Genomic DNA, 21394 nt, shown 5'->3' on the forward strand with positions numbered 1-21394 from the left:
ATCTTCCCCCATGGTCTTTGTCTTACAGTGAGTTGTGCCTGGAAGGTCGTTCCTCCCGGGATCTCCGTTGGTTCATGCCCTTCACAAGTTGCTAATGAGAAAAGCCTTGCAAAACCACCTGAATAACAAAAAAACAGCAGCCAACTGCCCAGAACAACCGACACCCTTCTCACCTCTGTAGGACTATGTTCACAGCACATTGCTACTGTCACAGAGACACGTGCTTGGTGTTTATGATACACACACACACACACACACACACACACACACACACCCCACTAGAAAGCAAACTCCGAGAGAGCAGTAGCTCCCGCTCCTGGCAGATTTTCACTATTCCTTCTCTATGAATAGGACAGTGCCTATATTCAGTAAGCACTCAAGATATAGTTTGAATCTTTCAAACTATAATTTTAATAACAAAAGACAGACTATTTACAGTAAGAAACTACTGGTGACTGGGGGGCAGGCAAGAAAAGAGCACTAATTTAATCCAGATAAGAAGAGAAATCCATTTATACCACAGAAAGGAGAGAATATACTTCTCTCCTGATGGGTAGTGTGCTGCTTAATTTTATATTGACTTGACACAAGCTAGAGTCATTACAGAGAAGGGAGCCTCAGTTGGGAAAATGCTTCCATAAGATTGGACTGTGGACAAACCTGTAGGGCATATTATTAGTTACTGATCAATAGAGGAGGGCCCAGACCCTTGTGGGTGATGCTGTCCCTGGGCTGGTGAACCTGGGTTCTATTAGAAAGCAGACTGAGCAAGCCAGGAGGAGCAAGCCAGTAAGCCGCACCCCTCCATGGCCTCTACATTAGCTCCTGCCTCCAGGTTCCTGCCCTGCTTGAGTTCCTATTCTGAATTCCTTCAGTGATGAACTACAATGTGGAAGTATAAGCCAAATGAACCCTTTCCTCCCCAAGTCTTAGATTTGGGGTTTGTTTGTTTGTTTGTTTATAGTGGTTCATTGCAGCAATAGTTACCCTAACTAGGACAAACAATCATAGAGAGCTAAGCAGATAAACATATACACCACATATACCATATAATGTATGCAATGTGTGTGTGTGGACACACACACACACATATATATGTATATACATATATATATATACATATATATATACACACATATATGTGTGTATATATATACATATATCTGTATATATATACATATATACTACATATATACGTATATACATATATATGTGTGTATATATATATACATATATATGTATGTGTATATATATATATTGATATTGTTTAATGAAAATTCCTATTGGTATGTTCTGTACATAACTTCAGTCTCATAAAGCCCAGCTGGTCTCAAGCTTGCCTAGAACAACCTCAAGCTTCCTGCTTCCAGTTGCTGAGTACTGGGATTATGGGCATGCATAACCACAGTTTTTATTTAGTCATTTTGTAAAACTCCACTGTGGGAGATTAGACCCAGGGGTTTGTGCATCCTGGGCGATCAATGGAACTACATCTGCAGCCTGCATTCACCCTTGTGTTTGCAATGTTACAGACCTATCCCGGGTCCTCACACATGCTATACAACTGTTCTGCTATCGCACTGCATCCCCAACCTCCATGATACAGAACAGCACTGCCTCAGTCATATGGAGTTTTCTAGAGTATTACACTAAAAGAATACACGATGCATAAATATGATGCCTACTTATGTGGGTGACTTTCAAAACTTAAGTTCATTTTGTTGATTCTTTAAGGCCTCTAAATTTCAGTTCAACTTCCAACATGTATTTGTAGGTCTCATATTCACACATACCATTTCTCTAGAGAGTGATTTGCGCTCTCTCTCTCTCTCTTTCTCTCTCTCTCTCTCTCTCTCTCTCTCTGTGTGTGTGTGTGTGTGTGTGTGTGATACATGCATGTATGTACAAGAGCATGTGTCTTTATGTGTACATGTGGAGGCCAGAGCAGGATGTCGGGTGCCCTTCCTCTAGCATGTCTCTTTCCTTGAGACAGGGCCTCTTACCAAAACTGGAGGATCTCTGCTAAGTTGGCTGGCTAACAAGCTCTTGGGGTCCAAGCCTGAGGATGCAAACATATGAAGCAATGCCCAGATTTTTATGTTGGTGTATGGATTTGAACTCGGGCACTCACACTACAGAACAAGCATTTGTCCCCCACTGGACCATCTTCCAAGTGCCTCAGTAGGCTTCTTAGTTTTTTAATGTTTGAACTGATTTTAAGTGCTTTTATAGATAATTTTTTTCATATAATATACTCTGAACATGGTTTCCCCTCCCCCACCCTCTCCCAGACTCTCCCCACCTCCGTTCCCATTCGACTCCATGTGTGTTTCCCTCTCTCTTTAGAAAACAAACTTGCTTTATTGCTAGTTTTCCATTCTAAGTATATATGCTGGGGTGATGAAATTACTACTTATAATGAAATCAAAATTCTAATCAGCATCTGCCTCAAGCAAGGTCACCCAGCAAGTCCCAGATCACCAGGAAAACCAAAGCAGAAGAAAATAATCACTCACTCCAATTTAATTTATGTTCTCACCGTAAACTCCAGCACTTGTTTTCAAGGATGCTTCAATTACCCAGTTTACAAATACAAATTAAGCAAGTCAGGTAAAACTATCTGCTAAAATCAAAATAGATTAGGCAAAATGCAGACTGTTCTTCCCTTGGAGAAATCATGAGAAATCTAAAAGGGGTAGAAGATATAACCCAGAGACAGTGCCTGGCTCATACTCACAAAGCACTTGGTCTCATCCCCAGATCCAGGAGGAAGAGAAGGAGGAAGAGGAGGAGGAAGAGGAAGAAGAGGAAGATGGGGAGGGGGAAGAGGAAGAGGAGGTGGGGGAAGAGGAGGGGGAAGAGGAAGAAGAGGAGGAAGAGGAGGAGGAGAAGGAATATAAACTAAAAACTTCCAACAGGACACTTCAATGAAAAGCAATAAACAAAAGTAGCAAGATTAGACCCCCAAATCTGGGCCATGTTAGAGGATGTACCTAAAGAGAGCACCATGATATAAAAAGTGACATATGGTACACCTGAGCTGGGATTCCATCCCAATAATCGTCTCCAGGACCATCCTCCCTCTCTCCCAGTACATTTCCACTCCAGATAAATAAAACTCTATTTCTCTGGAGCCAGCCTTAACAGCAAGATCTGGTGCACTGGAGACTTGTGAACACTTCTGTGGGAATGTTCCCTAGGTTTTAGGAATGCAAGTTCTTTAAAAAAAAAAAAAAAAAAAAAAAAGACACTGAATCAAATCAAGGTTACCTTAACTTTCGTTGTTGCTTTATAGCCAGCAGGGATGTCGCACGGCATGTTTTTTCCATGATAAATCTGGGATAGTTCATAAAAGGCTTCCGAAAAGAAGCCTAAATCTATAAGGATTTCGATCTATAAAAGGAGGAAAAGGGATTTTAAGTTAGTTCCTTTTACTTATAAAATACAGTTTTTAGAGAAAACGTGTCAGTTTCTAAGCTCCAAAACACCTGCTCAGTGATGGTTGTGTGTAACTCATCAATGTTCACTGGGTGATGAGTGAATACAGACTCACGTGCTTGTGAAAGTGCCTGCTTACGTGTGCAGAGGACCACAGAACTAACAATGGCAGGGCTATTCAGAGTGACAGGCTCTCTTCGGCTGTCCCTTACTTACTTCATCGGAGGCAGACACAAAACCATAACAGCCATGGAGAAGTTTTAAAAAATTAATTGAACTCATCTCTTTGTTCCCATGGTTCCCATGGGAAAGCAGGAAAACCAAAGTAAAAATACGATTGACGCTCTTGAACCCTCAGAGGAAAGTCAGACAAAAGCACAGTGTGTCAACATGGAGCCAGCTATTAATTTTCGTATCTATAATTAACAGTGTCAGTTTTAAAGCCATCTGCTTAACGGTTTTAACCAGTTGGTGGCTATACATTCTGCAAGGTTTACTTGAAATACAATTCAGTTGGACTAAATCAGGAAGTTGAAGGAAGGGAAGGTGGCATTCAGCATGTTTGTTGAACATCCCTTGGACAGCATGGCCACGTGAAGGTTCAAGGTCCCCTGGGATTCGTAGTTAACCAAATGTGAGTGACACATGAAGCTCTCACACAGGACAAGAAGGCTTACAGGTGTTGACAACATTCTGCTTTCAACAGCGGGGTCTCAGAAAACTTCATCGAGGAAGACCCCTTAAAGAGAAGGGTTGGGAATTATGTAAAGGAGAGAAAAAATACGCCAAGAGATCCCTGAACACAGAAGTCACAGGTTTTGTGTGCTGGAGACAAGGGAGAGAGAAAAAGTGGGCAAACATGGTGGCCAAGTCCACAGAGACTTTAGACCACAGTAGATGGCTCTTTCTGCAGCGTGAAAAAGAGTGTTATGTGTGATGTTCATGATGTGTGTGATGGGTATGATGGCTGGTGATGGGTGTGATGAGTGTGATTTGTGTGATGGGTGTGATAGATCTCGATGGGTATGATGTGTGTGATGTGTATGTGTGTGATGTGTGTGACGGGTGTGAAGGGTGTGATAGGTGTGAGGTATGTGATGGGTGTGAGGTATGTGATGGGTGTGATGTGTATGATAAATGGTGATGGATGTGATGTGTGAGATGGGTGTTGATGAGTGTGGTGTGTGTGGTGGGCGTGATGTGTGTTGATGGGTGTGGTGTGTGTGGTGAGTGTGATATGTGTGATAGTGTTATGCCCAGTTCTTGGGAACCCCAGAAGAACTCCAAGAATAGCAAGTGCGATGTAAAAACAAAGATAGCCTTTATTTCTCGAATCAGACCTAGATCACAAGTCTTCTGCACAGGTTAGGGATGCTATCCCTGCAACTAGGGGCTTGGAGTATATATGTGCACATATGCAAAAGCAGGGAGGGATCCTCAGACTTTGGGGTTACTTGACTGGAGAGGTGACAAGGGGAACCCATTCTTTACAACTGATAACATTTGTTTCAGACAGCAGGGCAGAACCGTGCAGCTGGGAGGGATACCTTTCTGACCTGGGAAGTAAGTTTATGGTGCTATCAAGAGCAAGTGTATTTTTACAAACTGGGCACAGCGGTTTGGGAACACTTAATTGTTGCCCTTCCTTCCCTCATGGTCCAAGAGTGGAGCACTTTTCATCCCAAGGATGTTTGTTTGGTCCTCGTTCTCTCCAAGGACAGTGGCCATCTGCACCAGAGGAATGTTGGTTAATGTACCAAGGAGAGTGTCAGCCTCCGTGACACAGAGGCTGGGGTATGTTGCCTTTTGTCTGTTCCCAAAGCTGGCATCTACTGCCCCCCATTGGGTTGTTAGGAAGAAGGGAGGGCCACCATTAAAAGGGGAATTGCATACAATGCTAGGCTGGGCCTTCTCTTTGCCCTTTCCAAAAGGCCCGAAAGGCTGGTGGCATCTGTGCTGGGACACGTGGGGAAGGGGAGCTCTAACTGCAGGCTTTCTGTGTCTCTTCAATAGGTGCGATGAGTGCAATGGGGAATGCTTGAAATCCCAGTGCTTTCTTCAAGCCAGGCTTCCACTAGGAATATAAAGCCAGCCTCTGTTAGAGTGAGACTGTGTCAAAACACATGGGCTGAGGGTGCATCTCAGAGGAGGCGAAGCTCATGCTACTGTAGGCAAGGCTCCAAGTTCAGTGTCAGCAAGGGAAAAAAATGTTACGGAAACTTTGAACCAGAAAAAGGCCCTTACATATAGTGACTTTGTGGAAGACAGAGGTACTATGAATAGATACAGAGAATAAAGTACAAAATTGAATGAACACAAAGATCACACAAACACACACACTACACAAACCCCACGTAGAAAAAGACAAATCAATTTTTCTTTATGCAATACACCTTATTCTCTGTTCTCCTTTCTGTACTTGGTTTAGGAACTTCAAGAGTAGAAAAAAAAAAACAAGGAACAATTTAAGGAAATAAAAAAGGCAGTTTAGGGGAAATAATTTGGTAAACTAACATGAAAATAAAACACAAAGGGCTACAAGGCTGTTCTTAATTGGAAAAAAAAATCATTTGTCTGTTGAGATGCACACTGCAGCTGTTGCTGATGAAATGGTCTCTGCCCCCCCTCCCCCAACACCATCTCCACAGTCATCAAATACCAAAATCAGCACTTGGGGAGACAGATGGACTCTTCTGGACCCCAGGTAGTCATTATTTTCATGATCACTATAAGGAAATATTCCTGCAGACCTTTGTGTTGTCAGACCCCTGTACCAAAACAACATCAGCCAAGGCTAACTCTGACTTATTTCATCATATATCCATTTAAGCAGTTGGAGTAACCTACTCTGTGGACACAAGCCAGAGGACACTGAGAACTGGACATCAATCAAACCTTGATACACCTTCTGAAGCAATCATACCCTTCCTGGGATCATTTGAAATGTTGAGTATAAATCTTTGATGGGGTTAGCAGGTCTACCGTGAAGCAGAATAGCAAATCATAAAGAGGCCTTACGACGTTCCCTGGAAGACTATACTACACCCTAGAAACTTAACTGCAAGATCTATCTATCACAGCCTGGCTAGTCAAGGAGCATCATTACTTGATTTTTCCCAAGTCTGAGGTTTCTCTTTCACTTACTGACACCCCAGTTGCTTCAGGGAGATCATACAGTTTCCGTTCACACAGACTGTCACTTCTTCCTTGTGGGATCTGTCTTTTGCCTTGCATTTGTCAAGACCTTAATCACAGTTTTCAATCTTGCTGTACCAAAAGCTTCCATGTTCCACACTGCTCTCAGTATTAGCAGACACCAACCCTGGTAGTATCATTCTCTGGTGGTATCTGACCAGAATTCTATAGTGAATACCTCTCCTAGCCAAAGCTCCAAACAGAGGGCATGGCTCTTCATTGGCTTCAGAGCCACTCTCTGAGAGAATCATGACCAAAGTCCAAAGACAGAATTCTGCCTTGCTCTTAAGCGGTGAACTATGAGTTTTTTGAGGTTGTTTATAGGCTCATGGAAAACTCAAAGGAGATGCAAAGGTAACACCAGAAAGTACCCTGGGCAACCCACGGGCAGTTACACCACTGAAGAATCTACCTGCAGCATAGACAACTCACAAAAAGTTACTCTCCCAAAAAGTTCCAACCTCGATCATTGTTTCTATCTCCAGGAGGGGAATGGTCTTCTGAGGCTCTGAGCCCCAAGAACCTCTGCCTTCCTCCAATAAGAGAATGTTAATAGACCCATTCTTGGTTTTTGAGGGTCTTGAACTGTGATGCAAGACAGCAATGGTCATGTACAACCTGGAGAGGAGACAGCAACCCAGCGTAGCTCTCTGACACTTCTCCGTTATTGTCTACAGTCTTCCTGCTCAGAACGTCCATTTCCATTCCAGTAGCACAAAAGCACGTCTGTCCCCAGAAAAACTCAGAATTTTCTAACTTCTATATCTTTCCAAGATTGTTCTCTTTCCCATTCCCTGAGTTGTCTTGTTTTCAAGCTTAAATTCTGCCTATTTAGTGAAACCTTCGTACTAGAGCCATTGGTTTCTTGTTCAAACTTTGGAAACAAGTCCCATCACATTCACCTGCAAATAATCAAGTGACAGGTACATATGTTACCAGCTGATGGTGTGCCCCATCCCTCTGCCCAGTTTTCATGGCTTTATGGTCAAAAACTGTGGGTTACATGCCTTGGACTCAAGTTTCTAATATGCTGCTTTTAAATAAGAGGTATTCAGTAAGTCTTTTCAAAATGTTATTTTTGTATTAGGGGGCTACCACTGAACATGTATGAAAGTCAGGACAAGCTGTGGGAGTCAGTTTCTCTACTTTGTGGGTTCCAGGGCTCAAACCCATGTCAGGCTTGGTGGTGAGTGCTTCTACCCTGATAAGCCATCTCAAGCAGCCCCAAATCACACTCTAAAATGAATGAGTATTTGTCAATTGTTTTCATGTGAGTGGCAGTGAACACACACATAGACAGTTGGCACTTGACAAATACCTACAAAGTTCAACCTAAAAATCAACTAATGAACACCAAATATGTGAACCTATTACCCAAAACAGTTCAGGAAATTTTTAAAAAATGATTAAGAATAATATTCTTGTCTCAAGAATATTGTAGTCTTGGAGAGAGAGGGAGGTTGAGTCTTTTAAAATGTGCTATTGAAGTGCAATACCAAGGGCCAAAAGTTCTAGAAGGAGATGCGGGTCACAGGGAAGTCCAATTTCTCCTCATTGAAAATCAAGAGGGGTTTGAAGGAGAAAAGTAGAGAGTCTCCAGAGGAGAAGGAAAGGGGTAAGCTGGAACATCCTCCCAGAGTGCTGTGGGAAGGTGAGCTGGGGTCGGGTCCTGCAGTGCTGTTCTAGAACTTGGTCATTTCCAACCACAAGAGTTTGTATGCATCTCTTGTCCCATCTGCCTCTCTAGGGATGCTCTGTGGGAGGCTTGAGGAGAACTGCATTGGGAGTGTTTACATCAGGGATGAAAACCGCAAAAGTATAGATCTGTTTTTTGAAAGATTCATTTTATTATTATATGTGTATGAGTGCTGTGTGTGTGTGTGCATATGTGAGTGTGTATGAGTATGTGTGTGTATAACTGTGTGTGTGTATGAGTATGTGTGTGTGACTATGTGTGAGTGTGTATGAGTGTGTGTGTATAACTGTGTGTGTGTATGAGTATGTGTGTGTGACTGTGTGTGAGTGTGTATGAGTATGTGTGTGTGACTGTCTGTGGGTGTGTGTATGTGTGTGTGAGTGTGTGAAAGTGGGTGTGTTTGAGTGTTGAGTGTGTGTATGTATGTGAATGTGAGTATGTGTGTGAGTGAGTATATGTGAATGTATGTGTGTGTGGTGGGTATATATGTGAGAGTGTGTGTGTGTGTGTGTGTGTGTGTACCACATGCATGCATGCCTGGTGCCTAAGGCAGCCAGAAGAGGACACTAGATTCCCTGAAACTAGAGTTACTGACCCAGGTACTCTGGAAGAGCAGTCAGACCTCTTAACCATTGAGCCAACTCTCCATCCCTGAGATCAGATCTTTTTAAATGATCTCTTTGTGAAATATTTGTCAGGATAAAGCTGATTGTGTCACAGCATGAGTGGAAATATGTGAAATGATGGTCAAGATATAGTTTAGGCTCAAGAATGCTAAATATTTTATTTTAATTGTTTTTCTTTCTTAAATTTCTCTACTTTCTACAGTGTTCATTAAAGGAAACCATAGCCGGGGGAAAGGCCTGTGTTAATATGGTCTGTGCTTACATGTAAGTATGGGGAGGGGCACAGCTAATTGAACTCCACATTAGTACTTAGAAGGTACAGAGCAGGGAACAAAACTTCAGGGCAGACTCCTAGCACGGAACACTGGTTCCTTCCGGTCTGGGCCAGAGCACTGAGCAGATCTTGGGTGGCAGCTCTGCCCCCAACATCCAAGAACCCAGAGGAAGCAGGGATCCCAAGCACTCGAACTCAGGCAGTGTCCTAGGTAAGCAGACAGCAGGGCCCGCCCTAAACAGGGAGTAACTGGGAACCAATAGGACCCAGGAAGTTACTCCTGGCCGGGAACACTGGTTCCTTCCGATCTGGGCCAGAGCACTAAGCAGATCTTGTGTGGCAGCTCTGTCCCCAACCTCCAAGAACCCAGAGGAAGCAGGGATCCCAGGCGCTCTAACTTGGACAGTGTCTTAGAAACTAGTTCTCAGATCTGAGGCCTAGATCAGACCTCTGCCAGGTCTGCTGTTGTGTGAACCCCGGATTCCACCTGAGACATACTGGAAGGTCCACTCAATCCAGATCCACAGAGGAACAAATGAACTCAGAGCTTCAGACAACATATCCTGAGATATTCTAGAGGAGACACTACACCCAGAACAGCAGACACCTAGCTGGATTACTACCTTGGAGGCACCATATCCTGAGGCATCCTAGAGGTACCACATGTTTCTTACTTTACCATGGCCCAAGCACATCACTGTCTAAAACAGAGATTCTCAACCTGTGGGTTGGGGCACCCCGTGGTCACTGTCCTTGATGCCTAAGACCAGTAGAAAGCCCAGATGTTTACATCATGATTCATAATGGTAGCAAAATTACAGTTGTGGGGTAGCAACAAAAAAAATATGTGTCTATTGAACCCATGGAAGACAGGAGAGGTCATCATTGAGCCTCTGAAACTGGAACTACAGGTAGTTGTGAGCTGCCCAAAGTGGGTCTTGGGAACTGAACTCAGGTTCTCTGGAAGAGTGGTAAATACTTTTAACTGCTGGGCTATCTTTCCAGTTGCCCAAACTGCATTATTTTTATATCAGTATGATACCATGTTCTTAACAGCTTATTAATTAAGTATTAGAATCAAATGAAGGCAAAACAGTACTCTTAAAAGATAAAGCCGGTCAAACGTATCGAAAGTCTGTAACATACCTTGAGGATTCTTGCTTCTAGATTTCTGACTATGTCTTGGCAAATGACAGACACAAAATATTGGTACAGTGCAAGGAGAGGCAGAACCTACCAGGAGAAAAACATTCTTTGTTTTAAGATATAACTTATCAACTTAATAGGCCACTAATCCAATTTTGCCAAACGTTAACACTATAGGATGTGCTACACAAATACCACATTTTCACATTAGCAAAATAAACTGTTTTATACAAATAAAATGGTCTGCCTAGCTATATTAGTTACCTTTCTTATGAGTGCGGTAAAATGCCTGACATGAGCAACTGAAGGAGAAAAAGGTTTACTGTAGCTCACAGTCTGGGGGGTCCAGGCCATCCTGGTATGGAAGATGTACCAATGTGGTCCAGGCAGCCAGTCCACACTGCAGCCTCAGTCAGGAAGCAGAGAGATAAATGTTGGCGCTCAGTCTGCTGTCTTGTAGTATGAGTATTTTAATAAATCCCGGTTCGGGGTTTTTTCCCACTTTTCACCATTTATGTTCCAGATGAAAGACATTCAGGGCCTTTATATTTTAATATGCCTTAAGCAGCATACTTTCCGGGCAACTGCCTAACCTCCATGCTGTTAGAGTCCACTTTCCCATTGATAACTCTGAGTTACTATTTATTAATTTCTATGTTTCATCTTGGCTGTTAACTCCAATTAATCAGCTCTCTGGGTTCTCTTGGCACAGAGTCCAGGGTGCTCTCCTTGCTTCTGTCCCCTATGGCAGCTCCTGTCTCCCTCCTGGACACTCTTCTAAGGCATGGTGGCTCTCTCTTTTCCTCCTCCTTCCTTGTGGTCCCAAGCCCAGGACATGTAAACCCTGCCTACGCCTCTTCTGTCCAGCTATTGGCTGCTGGCATCTTTATTTACCAATCGGAATTAACTGGGGGCAGGATCCCTCAGTGTCTTACCCGTAAATAGTTGGGGGGGGGGCAAATTAACATTAGAATACGAGCAGTATTGGGCCAAACTCACTCCACTTTCTCCTTTTCATTTAGTTTAGGACCCCAGTCCGTGGCACCCCTCCCCCGCCCCCAAATTTAAGGAGAATAGCCCTGTTTTCAATTATCCTCATCCGGAAGTCTCTCTCAGATATGCCTAGAGGCTGGTTTCCATGATGGGTCCAAACCCCATCAAGCTGACAATCAAGCTTATCCTCTGAATTAGCATAGGCTTCCAAATTTTTACTAGCCCTTGAAGATGCTACCAGAGAGTTCCGAGGCCAAGTCATTTGTGACCCCAAAGTAAGGAGCACATCTCTAAGTGCAGAGAAACTCAAGTACAATTAATTCTCTTCTTGTAAAAGTAATACCAACATAAATGTGTGAGGACTGGAAACCATGTTGTTAAAAACACAGAACTTAAGGCAAAGGATCTACATTCATGCCCCCTCGGTAGTTCTTACTTAGCTACGTAGTGTTACCTGTGATGTCTTCAATCATCACTTTTCCATAGCAAAAATGTAATGTGCCTCATGTATTAGATGGGCACTGTTGAGTGAAAACAAAAACTCTGCCTGGTCCCAGCCTCTGCAGAGCACAGATTCTACTGACTAAACCCAAGCTCTCCCTTCACTGAGTATTTCATTGTCCTAAAGTTAAACCCATAGTCCAGTTATTCTTGAAGCCTTGTGGATATGTGAATGGTCACAGACTGACCAGTACTTCAGTTGACCCATCAGAGCAGGGGATGGTTTGGCCTGGATATTGGAACAGCTCCTTATCTCAACTCAGACCGGAGGCTTCCTTCCTACAGCTACACCTGGCAAGCCAAAGGATGGGATTCCATATTTGTTTTACCTTCTCTAGACTGAGGGGTGAGCCAAGGGCCTTGTGCACATAAGGAAAGAACTCTAACACTGCCAGAGTACTATATCTCCTGATATCTTTGACTTTTATTTTTTATTTTGAGATACATCTTACTAAGCTGCCCAGGCTAGTGTTCAAGTTGCCTAAAATCCGAGGCAGGCTTTGAACTTGTGACCCTACAGTCTCAGCCTCCTGAGTAGCTGGGATTATAGGTCTAAACCAGCAGACCTGGATGAGACAAATTATTGTCTCAGAGCAAAGTCTGAATTTTACAGAAGTCTCATTTGCCAAGAGGCTTCTCACGGTCAATGTAACACAGAACAGAAATTGCTTACTGCTTCTGTCTGGTTGGGAGACACCTAATGGTGGGTCAGTTAGAAGCTACAACCAGTAATCACTTTTGTAAAAGATTGGAATTAGTTTTAAATGGCTTTGAACATAATACAGTTTTTGGCAATTATGCGCTGCAAATGTGAAACAAAACCTTTTCTACAATTACTGCAGCACAAAACATCAAGAGCAATTACCTTTGAGATTTAGTTTCTTTTCTTTAATGAGAAATAGAAACACACTATTTTATTGCTGCCTATTGCTCAATTATTCAGGAAAAAAACATTCTCAATTTCTGAAATTGTAGAGGGGAAAAGTCTCATTTCTTTTTTAGCACAGTGATATATATTATATATGAATATAGGGAGGCAGCTGGGGGTTCCCTAGGAGATGAAAGCATATCCCAATCCAGATGTGAACTGCACTACAGGAAACAGAGTATCATTGTTTGGTTTTTTTTCTTAAGTAAACAAGTCCTTGCCAAATCTTCCCAGTGTTGAAAGCACTTACAACCCTCTTCACTTTACCACAGAGCTTTCTAATTTAACAATGTATATCCATGGCAATAACTATTTTTAATATAAGAAGGGAGTTGAATTCAGCAGAACAAGTATACCATATCTCTATATATCTATATCTATACATAGAGAGGCAGGCCTTGAACTTGTGATATGTGTGTGTGTGTGTGTGTGTGTGTGTGTGTGTGTGTGTGTGTGTGTATGTGTGTTTATTGTGTTTATTGATCCATTATTTACATTATTTATTTACACTGGCATCAGGCTAACTTGGTTTCTGTATCTTTTTTATAAATACTGAATTTATAATACCAGTAACTTTGTTCATCTCTTTGAAAGCTATTTTAGGTCTTCTGCATTTCTATATGAATTTTAAAATCAGCATGCCATTTCTACCATCCTAATGAAATTTTATTTTTAGTTATCTTAAATCTATGTATATATGTATCGCAGTATACGTATATATACATAGAGAGAGAGAGAGAGAGAGAGAGAGAGAGAGAGAGAGAGGCATAGATAGGAAAATAGATATAAAAGTTGTATGAAGAACCAGAAAAAATGAAATGATTGTTACCAGAAGCAAATTGGGGGAGGGGGGTGTAGATATTTTTTAAAATGGACAGAAGTACATACAATAAAAAAGAGATGAGAGAGAGAGAAAATAAAACCTGGCCAGTGTCTAGAGCATACCAATTTATTTTTAAGTTGACTAACTTCAAGTTTGTGATATATGCTTTCATTTCTTTCACCCAAAAGAAAAAAAATGAGTTATTTTTGGACAGTGGGGGTTCTGGAGACATTGGGATGTGTCTGCCTTTTATCTCACAGTTAGGGTTTATTGTTTTTAGCTGAAGCTATGACAGAAAGGACATAGGTCATGATGAAGGGAAGGAAGAGTGAAGTAGGAGAGCACAAAAGAACACAAAAATTAAACAGACATGTGACACAAACAGGACCGGCAGAAACGATGGAGATACAGTCTTGGAAGTACAGGTAAGAATCCAAAGTGAGTATGATTTTACAAGTTGTAACCAGATGCACAGTAGCAAAATGTGTGAAGTAGAAGGCAAGTTAGGAAATGTATTGCAGTAAACTAAGAGGCTTTAAATGTGTGGTGGAAGTTATAGAACTCGTGTATGAACGTCTCAGTGGGGAGGTGCAGAGTAAGAGGTTTAAAGCAGAGAGGGAGAACGGGGCCCCTGGGGATGTGAGGAGAAAGCTCAAATAAAACTGAGATTGTGTGAAAAAATTGGTAAGAAAACAGGACATTTAGTACACTAATTAAAAATAATAATAATGGAAGCATTGTAACAGAGGTAGCCTACGTAGGCAGATAAAGCTGTCCCAGAAGTCATAGATTCCCAATGGAAACCTTAGTGCTGGGGAAAGGCCAGCTCCCTGCAAGTCTACAGAGGGCACCTCAAGGCCCCCCAAAACAAAACACAATTTCCACTGCAGTGGGTTGCTCACTAACTAGATGGTGAGACCGTATTAAGATTCCATATGCTGTGGTCACAGCACATAGAGAAATCAAGCTGGCAATAAAATGGAAGCCTCCTCTTTGTTGGTTAGCCCTTATAGTACCAGAAGTTGCTAGGTCAGTGGCTGGGGTCGAACTGTGAGCAACAGCTAGCTTTCTTCAGCTAGCTTCTTCAGACGGCATGCTATACTACTGACTTAGAATAAACTCAGTGTCTGGTGGTGCCATTATGGCAACTCTGTTATAGGGGTGACCAACCATTTTCTCATCAGAATTGAGACCTGTTATACAGAAGGAACTCACATCTGGTACTTAAAACCTGGTAAAAAAGCCTGTGTTGGTAGAGTCATGGGCCTGAGTAGGCAAGCTACTGTTGTTTTGCTAAACAGACATGGCTCACCCACCTAGTCGCCTTCTAAATAATTACATTTATCCTTCTACATGAGTGTTGCTGTCGACTTTGCTTCAGAATCTTCTGTTTGCAGTGGGCAGAGACATAACTGGTCAAAGTCTTGAGAATAAATGACAGTTTAATGCATAAGCATAGATGGGACGTCTGTATCAGTGGCAGAGTTCAGAGAATGTTACAGAGGAGGGACAGAAAGAATCTAAGAGTCGGAGGACAGGAGAGAGTGTTATGGAGTGCTGTCTGGGCATGAGGTGGCCATGGTACCCCTGGCACACAGCAGCTGTGATTACTTGTATAAAACCTGCACGTGATTGAACCCAGCAACACCCTGACGTGGCAAAGGAAGAGAGTCATGAGGCCCCACTTCTTCCTGAGGATTTATAGGCAGTTAGGGGTAGGTAGGACAGGAGGGTCTCACAAGCTCTGAGGATCAAACGATGGTTGCAGTAGGGTGGGGACATTTTCTTCAGTGGCGTAGACACTGCTAAGTTCCCACGGTCCTGTGAGTAACCTGTCGCCACTGGACCTGTTGCTAAGCAACACTAATGAAACGCACTGAGTCATTAAACAAACCAAAAATAAATAAATAAATAAAAAATAAAAAATAAAACACATGAAAACAGAAAAATATGATCAGAAGATGTTTATAAGAAAAATTTATAATAGAAAACATTATCCCATTATTACACATAATTTATGATAGTGATATCATTAAAAAAATGAGCTGCTGTTCTTACACATCACTTACTATGAGGTTGTACTTAGCGTAGTGCAGTTCTCGGATGACGTAGTACAGGCTTGCGATAACACTGCAGATGTCAGCCCTGAATCTGTCCGAGAAGAGCTCAATGCCAGGGAGGAGCTGAGTAATTTCGTACTGAGCATAGTTACGTTCGGCTTTGGGATGTGGGAGCGTCGTACGAAGCAGACTCTGGGAGATGAAATAAAGAGCCACAACGTCTCACCTGTACTAACGAGCAAGCCAAGACAGGCACGCGTGCCACTCCCTGAGAGGCTTTGTGTGTGCTCTGTGTAGTGATGTCACAGTAAGTAGTGCTTATTAAATATCATCATCATCATATGTTCCTAATGCTGGTCTCACTCCAGGTGGGCTTCCTAAGTTCCATTATAACAGTCCACTTACTGTTTTCAAACCAAATATTATCATTTGGTGAGGCCTGTGTTGTGTCCTGCTCATAACTTCTGTGTGACTAGTATCTCATTTAATCCTCACCTAACCTACTCTTAGAACAAAGGTTTGTCATTTCACAAATGGTACCATGAAGGATTGAATCTACATGAATTTACATAGTTAATGATGGAATAGAAGGATTCTAAGCCATGTCTTTCTAACTCAAAATGCCATGGTATTTGACTATAGGGGAGATGGTAACTGAAGTCAAAACCAGTCAAGAGGAGATTCTAAACCAGTGTCTCTTATGTAATTCATATGAACAATATGCAACGTGCTATGTAAACAAGATATATTGATAAAACCAAATTTTATATTTGGAAGTATTTCTTTGAGTATTTTAATGCTTAACCATTAGTTGAAGACAAAACATTATGAAATCATTTTAATGCATATTAATCAAGGAAAATTTCCAATTTGATTACTTATTAACATTATAAGGTATCCAATTTTCAAAGACAAATGAAGCTGTTGGGAATTTTAATATCTCTAATTTGCTTTGTAAAACCACTTTTAAAATTAACAGGCTTCTCTTCCTCCCTAAGAACTAGCTGCAGTCATACTGAAAGGTGATATGCAAGTTTCCAAGGAAGGAAAATAACTAATATTCCTGCCTAGCTATGACATTCACAAACTACAACAATTACCAACATGGCACAGTATACTTAAGGGTGGAATAGTGGCATTTATAGCTTGGCAGTAACCAACAGCTCTGTTGGACTTAAGGCCTGCACAACAAGAGGGAAATCAAAATCATGCCTGATACTGGAAACCTGGTCAAATCCCCAACGCTGGTGAGTTATGGACCTTAGGAGAGCACCTGCTATTGTTACTTTACTGAGTCAGCATAACCCCCCAACTGTGTTCTACTCAGGAGAAGTAAAAGTACAGCTCCTGTCCCTTATCAAAAGACAGAAACCATTACATAAAACCATAGTTTGTCAAAATTCAGAGATTGTGGGGGGCCCAGTCCGAATGGATACAACCACCATACAATCCCTGCATCCAAGGTACTCGAGAACCCTGAGGAAGAGAGGGGAAGAGAGATGGTAGAAATCAGAGGACCAGGAAGTCTGCAGTGAGACTGTATCCCTAAAAATGACAGGGAGGCAACACCCGTGATACCTGAACAAGCTGCCTGACAGGACCAGAGCAAGAACAATACCAACAGACATGCTGACATGGGAGGGGGAAATCCCTCAGGCTCCCTCCTACCCATAGACAAAGAACGAAAGCTAAGTGAGGAACACCGAGAGGGAGAGAAACAGTCTTCCTGTTCCTTAATTTGTTATCCAGTACTAAGAGGTCAGTCTTGAAACCACATACATTACAAATAACAGGAAAGGGATTTAGTAGGATATGTATAGTGGGGGTTGTAATTGGGGAGACGATGGAATTAAGAAAGGGATAAAGGAAAATGATATAATTTTCATTTAAAAATTTTAATTAAAAAAAATTAACCAGCTTCTAAGATAAACCTCACAGGCTCACACCCATTTCAGGCACAGCACTACTAATGTAGTAATATTTAATATTACATTAAGCAAAAAGGTAACTCTTTTTAATTGTACACTCTATAGAACATAAACAGTATAAACGAGGGGCTGAACAGCAAGCTACGGTGTGGTGTGGGGGTCAAAGCCAGGCCCCTGCTCCCTCTGTTCTTCTCATGCCTCACACTTCCCTTGCAAACACACCATTTTGGAATTATAAGGAAACTGTAAAGTCTGCCCTTAAACTTGAAGAAGGCTTTCCCAAAGAATTTATCTATCCAGATTTTAGAAGCCATCAGCCAACTATAACACACACAGCAAGGGTATCTGTCAGACCATCAAAGCAAACAGGACCCTCAGCAAAGGCTCCCTGGTTCCATCCTGACTCTCTGATGTTGTGATTCAGATAAAAGCTCTTTTCTTCTTCGGCAAGAAATCTTGAGAAACACCAACACCGCTGTGGCCTTAAACCAGTTTACCTCTGGACTTCACTTTATGATGTTCTCACAGGCGGCCCAGCACAACTGTATTTATAGAGATGAGGTAACCCTGGCAACTGTGTGGAGTCAAGCAGACTGGCTTTATATTGATGGCTAATAGAGCACCTGCTGAGCATAGGAAACTCAGTTTCCCTCTGTGTAAAACTCTACCCATTGGAGGAGGAAAGGGACTGAAAACGGACCATTCTATGCTACTAAGGAGGGATAGCACCCACCAAATGCCGTCCACACAGGGAAGATAAGCGTGTGGAACTTCAGGGCAGCTCATGCTACCTCCCTATCTGCAGTTTTTAGGCACTGGATGAACCACATCTGTTTACTAACATCAATCCAAAATAATAATAATAATAATAATAATAATAATAATAATAATAATTACATAAACTATTACCTGAAAGAGCAACGCAGACAATATACAACAGTTGGTTCTTTTCTTAACATTCGCCGTCTTAATAAACCTAAAGAATAGCAAGAAAAACCAATTAGTAGGCAACTTTCCAAAGTTTCTATATGAACGTATTTGGAACTATGTCTGGGATTCAGAAAACATTGGGGGGGAGGGGGAAATGTATGCATTAAAACTTAAGAAAAAGTAGAGAAGAAAATGAAAAGTTATACCAAATCCTACCACTAGCAATGCTTTGGTTTTCTTTTAGACTTTTTCTCTTATAGTGGTATACAAAGAGACAAAGGCTTGTTCATATTAAGATTAAAATTATACCACAGATAATATATATATATATATATATATATATATATATGAATATATATTACATAAGCCACTTTTCTATTTGTGGATTTAACAAACTCTATGATTATTCAAAGAACTATAGTGTTTTATTGTGTAGATGTATTATACATAAAAAAGTCTGTCTCAGCTTTTTTTTTGTCTTCAAAAGCTGAGGTAAACATTCCAAGTTAAACTTTGAGAGCATATCTTATTAATTCTTCTAGGAAAATCACTAGAAGTGCAAATTTTTGGCGAAAAAAAACAAAGGAATGAGAAGAAGGTTTTCTATGAATATGGTTGAATAATTGCCCCCAAAGGCTATAGCCATATGGTTTGGTGCCGCTGATAACATTAAGCCTTTCCAACCAAAATGAAAATCGCATCTTTCTACTATGATTGTCTCCTGTTAGGTCCCTTGGACCAGTTTGTATTTCCGTTATGTGACTCTTGCAACCTGCCTTTGCAGCTGTAAACCAAATTATCTTCTCTTAAATCTCACTTAGATAAATAAAACCAGGCAGCTGGCACAACTCTAGTAACAACGCCATCCGTGTGAGTTCTTCTGTGTGGGTGTCAGAGGTGGGACTCTGCACTCAAGCATGTCCTCTGCCCTCAGAGTATGAGAATAGGAAAGTCCATGTGGACTCATGTCTCCCCCTGGAAGTCACACTTGCAGCTGGGAACAGCTTTCTTGCTTGGAATCACTGGGAGATAATTCCCAAGAATCCAAGCTGAGGTGCCCTCAGCAAGGGCTATTCCTTCCCATGTGCCAACCCATCATTCTCAATTTCTAGGTCTCACCCTGAACTCTACCAAGTCACACAGGTCGGCTCTCTGTGTTCACAGGTATGTGTGTTTGAATGTGTCTACGTATCTGTTTGGCTTTCGGTCTGAGGACGAGTTCCTTCCCAGGGACACAAAGTCAAAATTGATAGATGGGAATATTGAACACTGTTAGGGAAATTTATTACGTTCTCTACTTCCAAAAGTACCAATTTTGTGACAGCCAAAAGAAGTTTTGCCATTTAATATGCTATATAGCTCAGAATACAGTGTGGAGTTTTCTTCACCACACCTTGTAGGTGGACGAAAGAAATGACTACAGAAAAGATTCCTCTCCCACTCTGGACTTTTGGAATTTCCTATAGTTGTTGTGTGAGTTGTTAATGGTGCACAAAGCATTGCGATAAGCATGTAGAAGGCTGAATCACAGCCAGAGAGACATGTGTATCGTAACCCCAAGAGCCTGGGAAAATATTACCATTTGTGGCAAAAGAGACGATACAGATGCAGTTGTATTAAAGACCTTGAGGTGGAGTAAATATCCGCTATTGTCATGGCAGGTCCAGTGTAAACAGGCTGGTACTTGTAAGAGAAGGACCGGAAGGTCTGAGGAGCAGAAGGAAATACATAGGCAAAAGTAAAGGTCAGAGAGGACTGGAGCTGAAGAGAGGGGAAAAAAGGAAAGAGACAAAGGGTGGAAAGAAAGTAAGACATTAGTAGACTGTTGATCTTAAAGCTTAAGGTAGGTTTGTTGGCCACAGAACGTAAGAGGATCTAAAGCGGATGGCAGGATGGCTCCGGAGAACAGACTGTGCCCTGGAGCTTTCAGAGGAACTACTATTCCGCAATGCCTTGATTGGATTTCTGAACTTCCGAAGGCTAAGATAATAAATGTGAGCCTTGGTTGGGGCTGTAGCTCAGTGGTCAGTGCTCACCTAGCATGTGAGGAACACTGGGTTAATCCTTAGCACCAAGAAGCAACAGAAATATGTTTTGTCGCAGCAGCAGCAGGGAACAAATGTACTGCCTTGCACCCTGGGTGTCGCATGAGTCTCATCTCCACAGTCTACATATGAGGGCACTGAAGCAACACACTGAGAACCTGGGGTTCCTGAGATGCTCTCAAACTCGGCCTGAGTAGCCAGCACCAATGACGCCAGCGCTCATTGCTCCGTTACTCAAGAACTACTGAAAACCAACGCCATTCTTGCACTTGGGATCCTTCAATAAACCAAGGTCTGTGCCCAGGTGGGACTCATCTCCGGGTCCCAGAGAAATGTCACAGGAGGGGAGTTACAAATAAAAATATCACATGATGAAAATGAATCACCCTGTAGATGGATAAAGCTGCTGTGGAGGAAGCAAAGGCGGCCGGGGGTGGGGTGGGCTCCCCCCACGCCACCCCCGCTAACACTCACTGCGCTATCTTCGCTGAGATCACTGCCCCTTGCAAACACCCCCAGATGCCAAATTTTGATAGAAATTCTTCACTGTAGTCTTTGAAACCAGGAGGTGAGGAGCCGCTGGTGGCATTGGGGAGGGAGGTGCCAAATTCTTTCCAGTTGTGCAGAACGTCTGGTTTTCTGAAGATGTCATCAAGAGCTTGGCTCCAACATTTAAAGGCAGCCCTAAGACAGAGAGCACTGAGTGGGACATCCTCTGGGGTCAGGAATCACATCAGCCTTCCAAGAAGAAAATCAAGAAGACAATGAGGGAGCCCAATGCAAATGTCAGAGGATAAAATACTACATGATA

At 42.1% G+C, this 21394-nt stretch overlaps 1 protein-coding gene across 5 annotated transcripts in view; it reads right to left on the reverse strand.

Moving 5' to 3' along the window:
• The window catches only part of Cfap54 (cilia and flagella associated protein 54), a 279965-nt gene that overhangs the window by 116135 nt on the left and 142436 nt on the right, over positions 1–21394 (reverse strand). For all 5 annotated transcript variants that reach the window (XR_013106305.1, XM_076919997.1, XM_076919995.1 and 2 more), the window contains 5 exons: positions 21058–21267; positions 18518–18584; positions 15690–15872; positions 10376–10462; positions 3271–3393 (listed from right to left, as the gene is read on the reverse strand). Coding sequence is in view for 4 of the 5 variants with exons in the window: in XM_076919997.1 (XP_076776112.1) it covers positions 3271–3393; positions 10376–10462; positions 15690–15872; positions 18518–18584; positions 21058–21267 (670 nt within the window). In the remaining variant the exon portion in view is untranslated. The remainder of the gene's footprint in view (positions 1–3270; positions 3394–10375; positions 10463–15689; positions 15873–18517; positions 18585–21057; positions 21268–21394) is intronic.

The sequence above is a fragment of the Arvicanthis niloticus genome, chromosome 22, assembly GCF_011762505.2.
Source record: "Arvicanthis niloticus isolate mArvNil1 chromosome 22, mArvNil1.pat.X, whole genome shotgun sequence".
Taxonomy (NCBI): domain Eukaryota; kingdom Metazoa; phylum Chordata; class Mammalia; order Rodentia; family Muridae; genus Arvicanthis; species Arvicanthis niloticus.